The sequence below is a fragment of the Loxodonta africana genome, chromosome 7 (assembly GCF_030014295.1).
Source record: "Loxodonta africana isolate mLoxAfr1 chromosome 7, mLoxAfr1.hap2, whole genome shotgun sequence".
Lineage (NCBI taxonomy): Eukaryota > Metazoa > Chordata > Mammalia > Proboscidea > Elephantidae > Loxodonta > Loxodonta africana.
In genome coordinates, this window is record NC_087348.1 from 85455530 (window position 1) to 85469504 (window position 13975).

Sequence of the window (13975 nt, forward strand, 5' to 3'; positions counted from 1 at the left end):
GTCCAGCCTAAGGCACCCAGCGATTTGGGCACCATGTTCCTCTCCATACACATATCCTGCTGGCCAATGTCTGCATGTTAGCCCCTCCCCTGCTGAACTGCATCATTTACAGGGTCAAGACTAGGCAGATTCGAGAATGTGTGGTAAGTGCTTTGTCTTCCCAGTGGAAACAATGCTCAGTTTGTTTAACTCATTGGGTGGTATGTTTACCAATATAGGGCTTCACATTTCTTTATCTACTTTGTCGATACTTATTATTTAAAAGTTCCATTGATTTTGAACAAAGTGACTTGTATTGAATTTGAAGACAAGAAAATTAACAGCCAGATTATCATATGAGTTTGGAAAAGTTGGTTTTTAAGAAAGAGAATGGGTTTTTGGATCACAGTTAGATTTGAATGCTCATGCATGAATAATGCTGTGTTTAGCCTTAGGAAAGTTACTCGTTTCTCAGCAACTGTGATGGTTAAGGTTGTGTGTCAACTTGGCTGGGCCATGATTCTCAGTGTTTGTTAGTTATGACGTAGTTTGGCAGTTGTGTAATGATGTCATCGCCCCCATGATGAGATCGGCTATGAGCAGCCAGTAAGTCGAAAGCGAGTTTCCTTGGGGTTGTGGCCTGCATCCAATATATATGGACTTTCTGGCAATGTTCACTGGCTTTTGCTTGCTCTGGATTCTGCTTGTCATCATCTGACCTCTGGTTCTTGGGCCTTGATTCAGCAGCTTGCTGTATTGCCTGCCGATCTTAGATTCATCAGCCTCCACGGCTGTGAGCCAGCAGCCTGCTGTGTCATCTATCGATCTTGGGTTCATCAGCCCCAGCAGCTATGTGAGTCAGAAGCCTCACAGTTGGGACATTCCAGCCTCTACAAGCATGTGAGGCATTTCCTTGATATAAATCTTTCTCTCCTTCTCTCACTCACTATATATGTATATGCATAAATACAGATGCATATATACATATGCATGTATGTATATACACTTCCCTCCCTTTGCTTCTCTAGAGAATCTAGCCTAAGACAGCAACTCTTATTTCATTTGTAAAATGGGAAAAACACTACTCACTGATGTATTTCCCAATAGGTAACCTACGCACAGAAAAAGAGGGACATGAAAACTAAGCGAAACCAAGTCAAACAATGAGAAAACTGCCTACAATGTACTTATCTAGAGTATTTCAATTAGAATATTTTAAAATAATCTATTTTAATTATATATACTTGTCTGACATTTTGAAAAATAAAATTTCATTTGAATTAGACATGAAGAAGACACCCTATCTTTAAATTTCCTGATTATGCCTGACTGTATCATTATCATAAGGGTATGATAGAACTAAACGAAATAAAGCTTAAAAAGGATCTTTAATATGTATGAGACAGAGTGACCAGTAAATAAATTTTTAAGTTCTCATCTCTTTCTGCCTTAGCTTATCTTTAAAATTTTGGTGTAATAAACTTTGCCTCTCCTAATTCAAAAAGAAGTTGTAGAATCAAGGAGATCAAGAAAGGCAACAGGTTATATTTGCATCTTAAAGGACTGTATTAATCAAAACTGAAATTGGTGCTGGTAGTGTCTTCTATCTCAAGAGAATTTGTTGTGAGACATGGAGGCGGGTATCTGTGTCACTTGTTAGTGATTATTGGTGGGGGTGATAGTTGAGATACTGTGAAATCTCTCCTGCTTGATTCCTTTTGGTGGGGACCAAGGGGATGGCAGTGTGTTATCTGTGTGATTCCCAAGTATCAGGGTAACCCAATATACCAAGGCATTCAGATTTCGAGAAATCAGATTATTTAAGTTTATATCATTATGATAGTCTCCTCCAACCAGTATAGCAATTGAAGGTCACAAACCATTATTTGCATTGGCTAACTCCAAGCAGAGACACAGAGAAACAGAAAAACTGATGATATTCAAATAGAAAGGTATGATGTTGCAACCAACAGCACCGTGTAAACCTAAGTCTGGAAGTAAAATCATTATGAGTCCAAGAAGATCCTGAGAGGGACCAGGTAGCAGTGGAAGGTACCCAGGGCAAGACGCAGGGTTCTCACTATCTGCTGAATGACTGGAATGGCTTCACCTATAAGGTCAAAGATTCAGGCTTTCTCCAAAGGCTTGGCCTTCTCTGCTTTCCAGGGAGTATATACACTTGAAGAGTAGGTTTTCCTGAAAGACTTTTAAGAGGATGAGAGCCTTGCCATGACTCATCTTGCCTGATACAACTAAATTCCTATTAGCATTGACCTGTTCACATGTGCAGGATGCCATAATTCTGGTGGCTAGAAGAGAACTCATTCCTGAGTCTTTTCTATGCTTTCAAATTATTATTTCACAAAATTTAATACAATCGTTACCAGCTATGGTGTTATATTCTATGGTTCCCTGTAGACTCAGGGAAACGATATGCCTGAACCTATGGATTCTTTCTAATATCTTCCCTTATAAGGTACACAAGTCTCTGGGTAATGAGCCATGGATATTTTTCTTTAGGCAATGTGGAGCCACTTATGATCAGGTGCGTGTCTGTCGGAAAGATAATCCTAGATGTAGACGAGAAACGAGGTCTGAATGGGATAGACTGAGACATAATTCCCTCAGGAAGCCTTTTGGTAAACCCAGAAAGATAGAACAGAGATCTGACCAAAGGCAATGGCTGTAGGGATGAAGAGAAGAAAACAAAACTTAAGTCACAAACAAGGTGGAAACATGTTTTTGGTTGATCCAGATGTGTTTGGACCAAATAGAAGTAGTTGGCCCCCTTGGAGGGAATCATATGCAATCTAGGGCAGGAATATTGCTGTTGAGAGCCACTGGGCCTTGACTTTCAGTGACTTCCCTGTCAAGGCCTGCTTGCTGGGATGCTGACACTTCTGCAGAGGCAGAGGTGGCTCAGCTAATGGAAAGAGGCAGGGGCAGTAACTGGGAAGGGTATCAACAGGGAGCAGGTAGCACTCTCCAGAAGAGACCAATGGTCAGTGGACCCCTACCATCCCAGCTTCAGTGGACACAGGGTCAGAGGGGCCGCGTTTCTTCCTCCGTCACTGAAACCAGTATTGAAGAAGGGCCGCAGAGGCCCAACAATGGCACATTCAGAGAAAGTGTAGATGAGGGAGCCATTGTCAGTGATGTTGTAGAAGGAGACGGTGTGGTTCTCATAGTCCACGAAGATCCCAACTTGGCGAGGAGGCACCTTAAGGTAGAGGGAAGTCTGGGGGGAAGTGCCAGCCTCATATTTTTGTTTCTTCCACAACCAAATTGTCCAGAAGCCATTCTCAGGGCTGAGCGTAAATTGTCCCTTCCTCTTGACAGAGTGTCTACAAACCCCCAGGTCCCAGGCTTCCTTTCCGGTCACGTCTACCTCCCAGTAAAGCTTTCCAGAGTAGAAGCACTGGGCACCGAGGACCACGGGATAACTATCAAATCTCTCTTCATTTTCAGGCAAGTCCTGGCAGGTGTTTCCAAGCCTCACTTGTCTCTTATCCTCAGAAAGGATGAGCCACGGACTGGCTGTGTCTGGATCCAGAGTGATGTGTACTGCAGAGAGGGGACCATGGTCAGGCTTGGAGAATATGGGGTGGATGGGGGCAGTGATGGTCAGTGGCCTGTGCATGTGTTAAACTTTGGGATGAGGACGAGGGAGTGACCCTGAGCCTCAGCGTGTGAGGAAACAGCACCCCAGCCAACTCTGGCCCTTGCCTTGACCTTTGAGGGAACCACTTTCACTATCTCCATGCTGCCCCACCTACTCGAACCTGCCATCTCTCCTAGATGCTGCTGCTCTCCCCCACCCTGGGCATCGGCTCCGCATCCACTTTGTACCCTTCAGCTCCCCATGTGGGCCAGTCTCACAACTCCTAGAGCGTGCCTCACCTCCGTATGTCCCCAGCATCTTCAGCCCTGGCACACGGCACTCATTCCTCAGGTCTGGGGATGCAACGTCTAGCTCCTTCCGGTTCCAGGCCTCACTCCTGAGGGAAAGAGAATTTGAGACCTCCATCCAGAATTTCTATCACATCCTTCTGGAACCCTAATACCATAACCTCCCTCATGGATGACTGTGGTAATTTAATTCTACCCAAATTTACAAACATCTTTATTCATTCCCAGGGGGTTGGGGGGTGGGATTGAGTTCCTATCCAGGAGTTCCTGATTACATGAGCCTCCACAGCATGCAGATAGTCCCTATCTCTTCTCCAAGCCTGATCACCCTTTAAGCACATTCTACTGCATTTTACAGGCAAGGCCATCTGACATAGGCTGAATCACTTCTGTAAGGAACTCAAGGAGTCTCGTCCATGCTGTGGATCTTACTCATGGCTCTCGGGGGTTTGGAACTGGTTAAATTCCATTTAAAAAAGGAATCCCAGCAGGCTGTTGACTCAGAGCTTCCCAGAATTGTTCTGCTTGCCACGGCTTCACTTTGTGAAGAAAGTATAGTCCAATCACTGTGGGCAACTCACCAACAGGGACGACCATTAATTAGCCTTCTGAGACTAGAAAATATTTTATGGGCGATCAGGTCCTTGAGAATAGGGAAGAGGATGGGGAAAACTTCAGCACGTGTTTTTCTAACTCAAGAACCGTTTTCATAGGTGCATATGCTTCTTGTCACCCCTGCCCTGACAAAGAAAACCTCTCCTTACCTTTCCAGGATACTTTGAGCCTCCTGAGGAGAAAAGAGACAGAGAGTAAGTTGTGGAGTTACTGGTTCACCACTGAGACTTTGGTCCTAAGGGTGATGTGACACAAACCTGTGGTCCTAGGGCATTGCTCTGCCCCATTCTAGGGGCAGAAAGCCATTTCTGACCAGCTTGGAGTGTGGGTGGTTGTGGGGTAACCAGGAACCTAGCATGGGTGTGACCTATAGCTACAGGAAAGATCTTCAGTTTAAGGACTCTGACTCAGAAAATGAATGAGAAAGCCCAGACCCAGGGCGGCAGAGGTAAAATGGTCCTGGCTGAAGCCTAGAGAGAATCACAGGGAGAGAATGTCTAAACCAGGATCCCCAGAAACTGCTCTATCTCATTTGTGGGCTTGAGTTGTTTGGGGAAGAAGGGCTGGTTGGTCAAAGCTCTATCCTGTGCTGTACTTAATGCTGCCCCTCATTTACCCCTCATTAGGTAAAATCAAATCATCTGAGAATATTCCGCTGCAGGGAGTTTGGGGCCCTCACATGGGAGTTGGTAGGCTCCTAGGCCGAGTGAAAACTATACCAGAAAGCTCAGTTCAATGTCTGGCAGAAACAAGATTTGGATAATGGGAAGAGAGCGCCTGTCAGGTCAACCAAATCAGATCAGCCTTTTTGCACAAGCCAGAAGGAAATGGCTCCATGACCACATCTGACAGAGAGTGAAAAGGTGTGGGAAAAGAGAACTGTGTACTTACTCCTCACTTAGTGATGATATCGTTATCCAAAATTTTGTATTTACAACAAGAGTAAAAAATCTACTATCCTACTATTTTACACATTAACGAAGTATGTCTGGCCGTAACAGACACCGAGGTGCGAGAGAGAGCAACGCTGGCTGTGATGGTTCAGGTTATGTGTCAGTTTGCCTGGGCCATCATTTTCAGTGGGTTGGCAGTTATGTAATGATCTAATTTGGCAGTTTTGTAACAATGTAGTCATCCTGCATTTTGTGATCTGATGTGGTCATCCTCCATTTTTACATAATGCTGATTTTCACATAATGACCTGGTCTTTGGAACCTAACCATGTCGATAAGTGAGAAGTGGGTGTAGAATGTGAGAGTAGAGGGTCTTCTGAGACCATCTGGTCCATGGTTTCCGACAGTAAGGTAAACATAAGGTGGATGCAAGATGATTTTAAGTAGAAAGTTCAATGATGAACTTTTTTAAAATTGTGGTAAAATACATATAAACAAAATTTGCCATTTTACCCATTTTTAAGTATACAATTCAGAGACATCAATTATATTCACAATGTTGTACAACCTTCAACACTATTTGTTTCCAAACCTTTTCATCACCCCAAACAGAAACTTTGTACCCATTAAGCATTAACTTCTCATATCCACATACCCATATTCCCTACCCCAGCCCATGGTATCTACTAATCTACTTTCTATCTCTAGGCATTTGCCTATCCTGGGTATTTACTTAAGTGGGATCAGACACTGATGAATTTTTAAAAAATAGCTATGTACTTATTTTAATCTTAGCTCTACCTCTTACTATTTGGGTGGACTTGGTCAAGTTATTTAGCTTTAGTCTTTCATTAAGACTCTTAATGTCTCTGTTCCTTAGTGTCTTCATCTATGAAATGGGGATAATAGTAGCACCCACCTCATTGCATTGACATAAAGATATGCCTGGCATGTAATATGTGCTATTCAAGAGCTTGCAGTTATTATTATTATTGGTATGAAATAAATTAGAATAAAATATAAGTAACATATCAACAAGGAGCCCTGGTGGTGCAACAGTTAAGCACTTGGCTACTAACCAAAAGCAAACCCACCCAACAGCTCCATGGACAGCTCACCTGGCAATCTGATTTCATAAAGATTACAGCCAAGAAGCCCTATGGGGCGGTTCTACATCACTATGAGTCAAAACTGACTCGATGGCACGTGACAACAGTATATCAACACATAATTTCTTGGCTATTATTGTTTAGGACAAATTTCCTTTTAAACTCAACTAACTCAGACTAAAAAAGTGAGACAATTTAAGGAAAACTACTATGTTAAAATCATTTAGGCTGTTCACAGAAGTAGCAGAAAGTATAAAGGTGATACATTTATGGCTAAAGCTTGGAGTATCCATGTTATTTAGTCCACTTCCCACCCACGCTGTTTTACAAATGAAGAAATCAGGTCCAGGAAAGGAAAATGACTTAACCTGGAGTTATGGAGAGAACTGACAGCAGGGCCAGGGCTGGGCTACTGTCTCTTGATTATCAGTTCAGTGTTTCTAGTTATATCTCATTTATTAAACTCTCCCCAATGGCCAGACACTCCTCTGAGGACCTTAGTGGATTCTTTCACAAAAATGCTTTGAAATATAGAACATAATACTCATTTCACATATGAGAAATCTGATGCTCAGAAAGATTAAAGGATTCTCTCAAAGTCACTCCCCCAGTACATGTCAGGCACTTACCAAAGATGTCCATTTCTGTTCATTGTTGCATGGAATAAAAACCAAGCTAGCTGTCATCATGTCACTTCTGACTCATAGCAACCCCATGTGTGTCAGAGTAGAACTGGCCTCCATAGGGTTTTCTATGGCTGAGTTTTTTGGAAGAAGACTGCCAGGCCTTTCTTCTGAGGTGCTTCTCAATGGACTTGAACCTCCACACGTTAATTGTTTGTACCAGCCAGGAACTCTGCCACATGGAATATTCCCTCCTAAGTTTGTACCATTCTATACCTTGAACGAAAACCATCCATGAATCCTAATTCGGTTTATTTAAGAATATTCCAAGGACCAGGTTTCCACTTGCTCTAATGGTAGACCCAGGGAACTGTTTTTTCTCTAGTTACTCCTTGAATCTCAGAGGTAGCCTCTCCCTGGTCTCACCTAAAGCAGTTCCAGTACTGGGCCCCGACTCCTCCTCTCCAGCTCTGAGATCAGCTCCTGCAGGGCCTGGCTTTTCTGGGCCAGTTGGGCCTCAGTCTCCCCCAGGATTCTGAGCTGATCTCTCTCATCCTTCTCAAGTTTCTGCAGCTGCCTCTCTTCTTCTTTAGCCAGGAAGTTTCTCTGCTGCACAAACTCTGCGTGAATCCTTGACTTTTGTGTCTCAACTTTTGTCTTTAGTGTTAAGGGGAAGAGAGGTATGGTTTTTATCAGAATAACTCAAGGTTCAAGGCTGGAGGGTGTGGGTACCTATTTCTATCCTCTGCAGATTCATCACTCTGGTTATGTCTGGGGACACACAAACACAGAATCTTGCTGGGAGACTAGCGGGTAAGGCATCTGGGACTAAGAGGGCATTGGGATTGGTGGGAGCCCACTGAAACTGGCCCACAATCATACCTGTATCAGCCTACGACACCCAAGACTTTTCTCAACCTCTCTTTCAAAAGCCAGTCACCTCTCAAATGTATCTCTGGCCTTCATTTCTCTCTGACTTGTTAAGAGACTAATCCCTGAACCCACCCCCAACAAGCTCACACAGAGAGGCTCACAATATCATTTCCAAGTCATGGGAAAGGGCAGTTTCTGGAATATTCTTTGCCTGTCCTCTTTTGCTGGTAACTGGAGAGTCACTGCTTGCTATTGCAGCCTGGTTCTTCCCTCCCTCACCTCAAATCTTCCTCTTCTGGGATTTGTTGTCCAGGAGGTCTTTGCATTCCTCTTAATCCCTGACCTGCCCCTCCTCCACTAGTGTGAAACTTCTTCACCAGTGTGAAACAAGCTTTAGTTCTCTGTTATACTTTGGACCAGCCATCTGGACAGGGTCTAGCAACCACCTGCTGAAACTGGTTTTCCTACTTCAACCCTTAAGCTCATCCCTCACAGCCTTTGCCATTTCCTACAAGGCATAGGGGTTCGGCTTCTCTCTTGGGATACCTTTGTCCCAGACACCAAGCACTGGTACTGTCATCTGCTGCGATTGGGCTCGGAGGAGCAGGGAGCTTTAGGGTATGGTTTCTCCCACTCAACCCCCTCTCCTATAGACTCTCAATCTTTGTGTTTGATTGGAAGCTCTCCTTCTAGCCTCCTTCATTCTTATTTCCCTTTATCAAGAGACAAGGAGGATGGCTGGTTCTCAGACAGTGAGATATACCAACCTTACAGCTATTCAGATAGGTATAGGTGAGCCAACGAACTTGAATTCTGCCCAGATTTCTGATCTAAGATCCCTTTCTGGGTGTGACCCTTGCCTTCCAGGCTGCTCTCTTCTCAGCAATATCGACTTCCAACTTCTCAGCCAACTCCTGCTCTCTTCTCAGCTTCTGTAATGCTACCTGGAACTTCTCCTGCAGAGAGAGAAAGCAAGTCAATCCCTAACCAGACTAAGTAGGGTGGGGTAACATGGGGTGGGGGAAGGTCATCTTGGTTCTTAGAAAAGCCTGGGTGCAGAGAAGGTTGGAGTACTGGAGTCTTGAGTGAGGTTGGAATTGATGAATGGGAAGACTTCAGAAAAAGTCTGATGTTTTCTTGTAGACTAGACCCACACTGTTGGGGTGGCAGGGGTAGGGGGCGTTCTCACTCCTAATTAACCAGGAAGCCACAAGGAAACATGATCCTTGCCAGATTTTCCCACAGCATATTCCCTACTCTCGGGGAATGAGAAGGTTGTGTTTAGTCTGCAACTCTCCACTTAGATTAGACATGGAGGGAGATACTCTTTCTTTCCCCAGTCCTTCAACTCCAGAGGCCACTCTCTCCTATCCCAAGCTGTGGAGAACAAAGCACTAATCAGGGCCCATCTCCTTTTTACCTGCTCATGCTTTGTGCTAAGGCCTCACCTGGTGCTCATGTGTAGCTTCCTCAGTAGGGATCATGGAGTGGTCACGGTGTTTCCGTGAGTGGGCACACACCCAGCAAAGTGCTTCTCCATCTTCCTCACAGAACAGGTGAAGTTTCTCTCCATGCACCCTACACTGATCCCTCTTCATGTCCTCCTTGGTGCTCTGGACCATTTGTCTAAGGATGTGCACCATGCTGGCTAGGTGCTGATTGGGCCAGATGTTCCTGAACAGGAATTTCTGCTGGCACACAGGGCAACTACTGCCGCCATCTTTCCCAACCTCAGAGATGCATTTTTGGCAGAAGCTGTGGCCACATTCAATGATCACAGGCTTCAAGAAGTGATGCCGGCAGACACAGCATGTTACCTCCTCCTCCATCATTGCCAGGGGCTTCGCTGGGGCCATAGGGGCAGTGTTCCTGTTAAACAGCACCACGGAGATTTTCTGGGGGACTAGTGGGGAGAGGAGAAAAGGAAAGAAGGTGGGAAGGGTTGTGTGAGAAAAATAAAATGATTCAAAGGAGGACATGGGGGTGGTGAACTGGAGGGGATAAAAACAAGAAAAAGCAAGAACATCAATCTGAATAACAAGGGCTTCTCCTCCATAGTCCGGTCAGACGGAGGGGGAAACTGAGTCTCCAAAAGAGGCAAATATAATTGTCCAGAATCTCAGAGGTAAAACTGTTTACAACTATGCTTTCATCATGTCCACCCCAGCTTAAATCCTTCAAAGGGTCTCCATTACAATCCAAGGGGAAAATACTCCAACTGCCTGGGAGAAATGACAAAACGAAGTAAGGAAGGAAGGGAAGATGGGCTGGAAAAAGAAAAAAAAAATCCTGTGTCCAGCTAGGGGCTGAGCCCATTCAAATACATCAAGTTGTCTGTTGGGGCAGGCATAGTAGCCAATTTGACAGAAAGGGAGATCCAGGTGGGAGGTGCTGGGTCAGAGGGCTGGGCCTGAATATGAGGCTGTGGGGTTTCAAGCTTTCTCACTAGGACCACTTCCACCAATTGCCACTTTGGGAATCCTTCTGGTGATTTTTTTTTTAATGAAGATTTCCCTCAGGGCCAAGGCTTTTTCCATCCATCTTCTCCCATCTCATGTAATCAATCACTGATTTTGCTGAAAAGTTAATCATAACAATAAACTAAACTAGTTATCTGAATGATAGCGACCTCTTTGTGTCACAGTAGAACTGTGTTCCACAGGGCTTTCAATGGCTGAGTTTTTCAGTAGATTGCCAGGCCTTCCAAGGTGCCTGTAAAAACCCAACCTCTGGATAGACTCAAAACACCAACCTTTCAGACTGAGCCTCTTCGCCCTTTGCACCACCTAGGGACAACTCATTCCTCTTTACAATAATGGCAGGAGTCAAATGTAGAGATATATATGCATATACACATGCATATATACATACACGTGTACATCAATAAACAGATGCAGTAATTTGCATAAAGTTACACAGAATAAAATGAAAAAGAGGAAGGAACAGGGAAGAGAAGGAAAAAATTTAGGAGGTTTGCTTTTGCGGGTTAGGCCAGTGGGGGAAGGGAGCTGCTTGGGAAGGGAGGCAGGCAACACTGTGAGCTCAGAAGTGTGGCCAGCACTCCCTGGGCTCTTCTCTTAACTACCTGGTTCCTGTCTTCATTTCCTCCAGGGCACTGACCACCTCAGTCTTGGACCAGGATACATCCTAGTCCAACGTCCTGAGCAGCCCTGTCCCTCTCACTTTCAGAGGTGGATTTTTGGAGATAGGAAAAAAAACCAGTGCAGTCGATTGGAGATAGGGAAATTCCGTTTCCAGGTTTGCTGGCCCGCCCCACACTGGGCTTCCCTGGGCCAACCTCCGGGTTACAATCCCGGTAGTCCAAGGTTCGCGCGCCCCTCCTCCCCTGACGGGCGCCGGCAACAGGGCGGCCTGGCTCCCGCCGGCTACCTCTGCAGTCACTTCAGAGCCGAGCCTCCTTCTAGGCAGAGGCGCCGGCGCGGGAAGACCTGCTGGGTCGACCAAGTCCCGCAAGGGAGAAGGGGTGGAAGGCAATCTTCAAATCTGGGTAAGGGGAGGCTGGGATCCCCCAGCCTAGCCAGCTTCACTCACCTGAATAGGGCAGTGAAAGGCCAACGGTGGACTCCTAATTTCGCTTTCGATTTTCTCTCAAAGGCGGGTCAAAAACAGCGGAGGAGAGTGGGAGGAGAATTGAATGGAGGGGAGGAGAAATGGGTGTGGAGGGAGAGAAAGAATAGCAGCAGGGAAGGAAGAGAAGTGGGAGGGCAAACGGGAAGAGACAAGGAGGAGTTGGGGTGAGAGAGGTATTAGAAGATTCTGAGCCCCTAGACTTGGGCATCTTGGAAGCTGGGGTTGAACGAAAACTCAGCAGCACTTCGTCCTAGGCTCACGCTCTCCCATTATCAAATGTAATGCCTCTCTCCCGTTTCCCCCTCCCTGCTCTGCGCAGCTGAGGCTCAGAGTCCCCCGTAGTCTCTCCCTCTTAAGTCCTAGACCTAAAATTACTCTCTGTGGTTTATGCGTCCTTTTCAAACCTTCTTCCCTCCGCGGCAGCTGCCCACTCTAGAGGAGTGTGTCATGTCCCGCCCTAACTGCCTGCAGGGGACAAAGTCAGCTACTGGGGCATAAGGAAGGAACCGGGCTCTCAGAAATAATTTTTTTTTTTTTTTACCCTCAGTGAGCATCAGGGACACAAACTTCTGCGGATCCCTTGGTTAGAGCCTGGGGAATGGGAAGGTGAGTGGGTTCTGTGCAGAGTGGAGCCTGTCATTCTGTTTGGCTGTTTGGTAATAAAAGTGATAAATCTACCAAACCATTACACCTATTCCGTTGATTCCATTAACATAAACAGTCCCTGAAAGCAGAGTGGAAACAGTGAAAAAAATCAAAGATAAAAGACACCCTGAAAATGACTGTTTCACATCACTGTAGACCCTTTGTTGTTTGTTGCAGGAATTGAGTAAGCCTCTGTTGGAAAGGGAATGGGTATGAAAAGAACATAGGTTTTCATAATAAGGCAGACATGGACTCAGTCAGTGTGGACCCAACTATTTATTAGCTGGATGCCCATCTCTCTGAGCTTCAATTTACTCATCTAATTAAGCAGGGGTATTAGTGCATGGATTGGTCATGATAAAGAGAGAAAATATTGAAGTTGTCAAAAATTTCTTTTTACCTGGATCCACAATCAACGCCTATGGAAGCAGCAGTCAAGAAATCAAAGGAGGCATTGCATTGGGCAAATCTGCTGCAAAAGACCTCTTTAAAAGTGTTCAGAAGCAAAGATGTCACCTCGAAGACTAGGGGTGCCTGACCCAAGTCATGGTATTTTTAGTCACGTCACAGGTATGTGAAAGCTGGACACTGAATAAGGAAGACCTAAGAAGAACTGATGCCTTTGAATTACAGTGTTGGCAAAGAATATTGTATATTCCATAGTCTGCCACAAGAAGGAAAAAATCTATTTTGGAAGAAGTACAGCCAGAATGCTCCTTAGAAGTGAGGATGGCAAGACTTTGTCTCAAGTACTTTGGACATGATGTCAGGAGGGACCAGTCCCTTGAGAAGGACATCATGCGGGGTAAAGTAGAGGGTTAGTGAAAAAGAGGAAGACCTTCACTGAGATGGACTGACACACTGGCTGCAACAATGGGCTCAAACATAGCAAGGATTGTGAGGATGGTGCAGGATTGGGCAGTGTTTCACTCTCTTGTACACAGGGTTGCTATAAGTTGGAAGTGACTTGATGGTACATAACAACAAGAACATTAGTGCATGTAAGGTCCCAATGTGGTGCAATCAGTTTCCACTCAACCGCTAACCTAAAGGTTGGCATTTCAAACCCACCCAGAGGAACCAGGGAAGAAAGGCCTGGCAATCTACTTATGAAAAATCAGCCATTGAAAACTCTATGGAGCACAGTTCTACTCTGACACACATGGTGTCGTCATGAGTGAAAGGCAACTGGTTTATTAATACATCTACCACAGGATTGTTTTGGTACCTGTCCGGTAATATGCACACAATCATTAACGTAACATATGCATAGCTGGCATAGTTCCCAGCTTGGTAATTGGCTACAAGATCAAAGATGCCACTCATTCCGAAGTCTCCCGGCTCACTGCCTGTGCTTCAGTACTTGTCTTGGTTCTCTAATGCTGCTATAACAGAAATACCACAAGCGGATGGCTTTGACAAAGAAATTTCTTTCTTTACAGCAAAGTAGGCTAAAAGTCGAAATTCAGGGTGTCAGGTCCAGGGGACTGCCTTTTCTCTCTGTCGGTTCTGGAGGAAGGTCTCTCTTGTCAATCTTCTCCTGGACTAGAAACTTCTCTATGCAGGAACCGGGGGTCTAAAGAACTCACTCTGCTCCTGGTGCTTCTTTCTTGGTAGTGTGAGGCCCCCAACTCTCTGCTTGCTTCCCTTTCCTTTTTATCTCCTGAAAAATAAAAGGTGGTGCAGGCCATATCCCAGGAAACTCCCTTTACACTGGATCTGGAATGTGACCTGGGTA

General features: G+C 45.2%; 1 protein-coding gene across 1 annotated transcript; it reads right to left on the reverse strand.

Annotated features, from left to right (window-relative positions):
- Positions 1 to 1780: 1780 nt before the first annotated feature.
- Positions 1781 to 11513, reverse strand: LOC135231719 (E3 ubiquitin-protein ligase TRIM21-like). Its single transcript, XM_064288577.1, has 5 exons — positions 9450 to 11513; positions 8862 to 8957; positions 4653 to 4675; positions 3880 to 3977; positions 1781 to 3543 (listed from the first exon to the last, which is right to left on the reverse strand). Exons 1-5 carry the CDS (start codon positions 9978 to 9980, stop codon positions 2993 to 2995), a joined length of 1299 nt encoding a protein of 432 aa, XP_064144647.1. The 5' UTR covers positions 9981 to 11513; the 3' UTR covers positions 1781 to 2992.
- Between the last annotated feature and the right edge of the window lie 2462 nt (positions 11514 to 13975).

What these genes read in the sequence shown, in the direction of transcription:
- LOC135231719 (XM_064288577.1), bottom strand. Translation starts at nt 9,980, where the DNA reads ATGTCCTCCTTTGAATCATTTTATTTTTCTCACACAACCCTTCCCACC. An exon ending in AGAAGAGAGCAGCCTGGAAG is followed by an intron (nt 4,676 to 8,861) that starts GCAAGGGTCACA and finishes TTTTCTCCTCAG; the next exon opens with GAGGCTCAAAGTATCCTGGA. An exon ending in GATGCTGGGGACATACGGAG is followed by an intron (nt 3,544 to 3,879) that starts GTGAGGCACGCT and finishes CCCTCTCTGCAG; the next exon opens with TACACATCACTCTGGATCCA.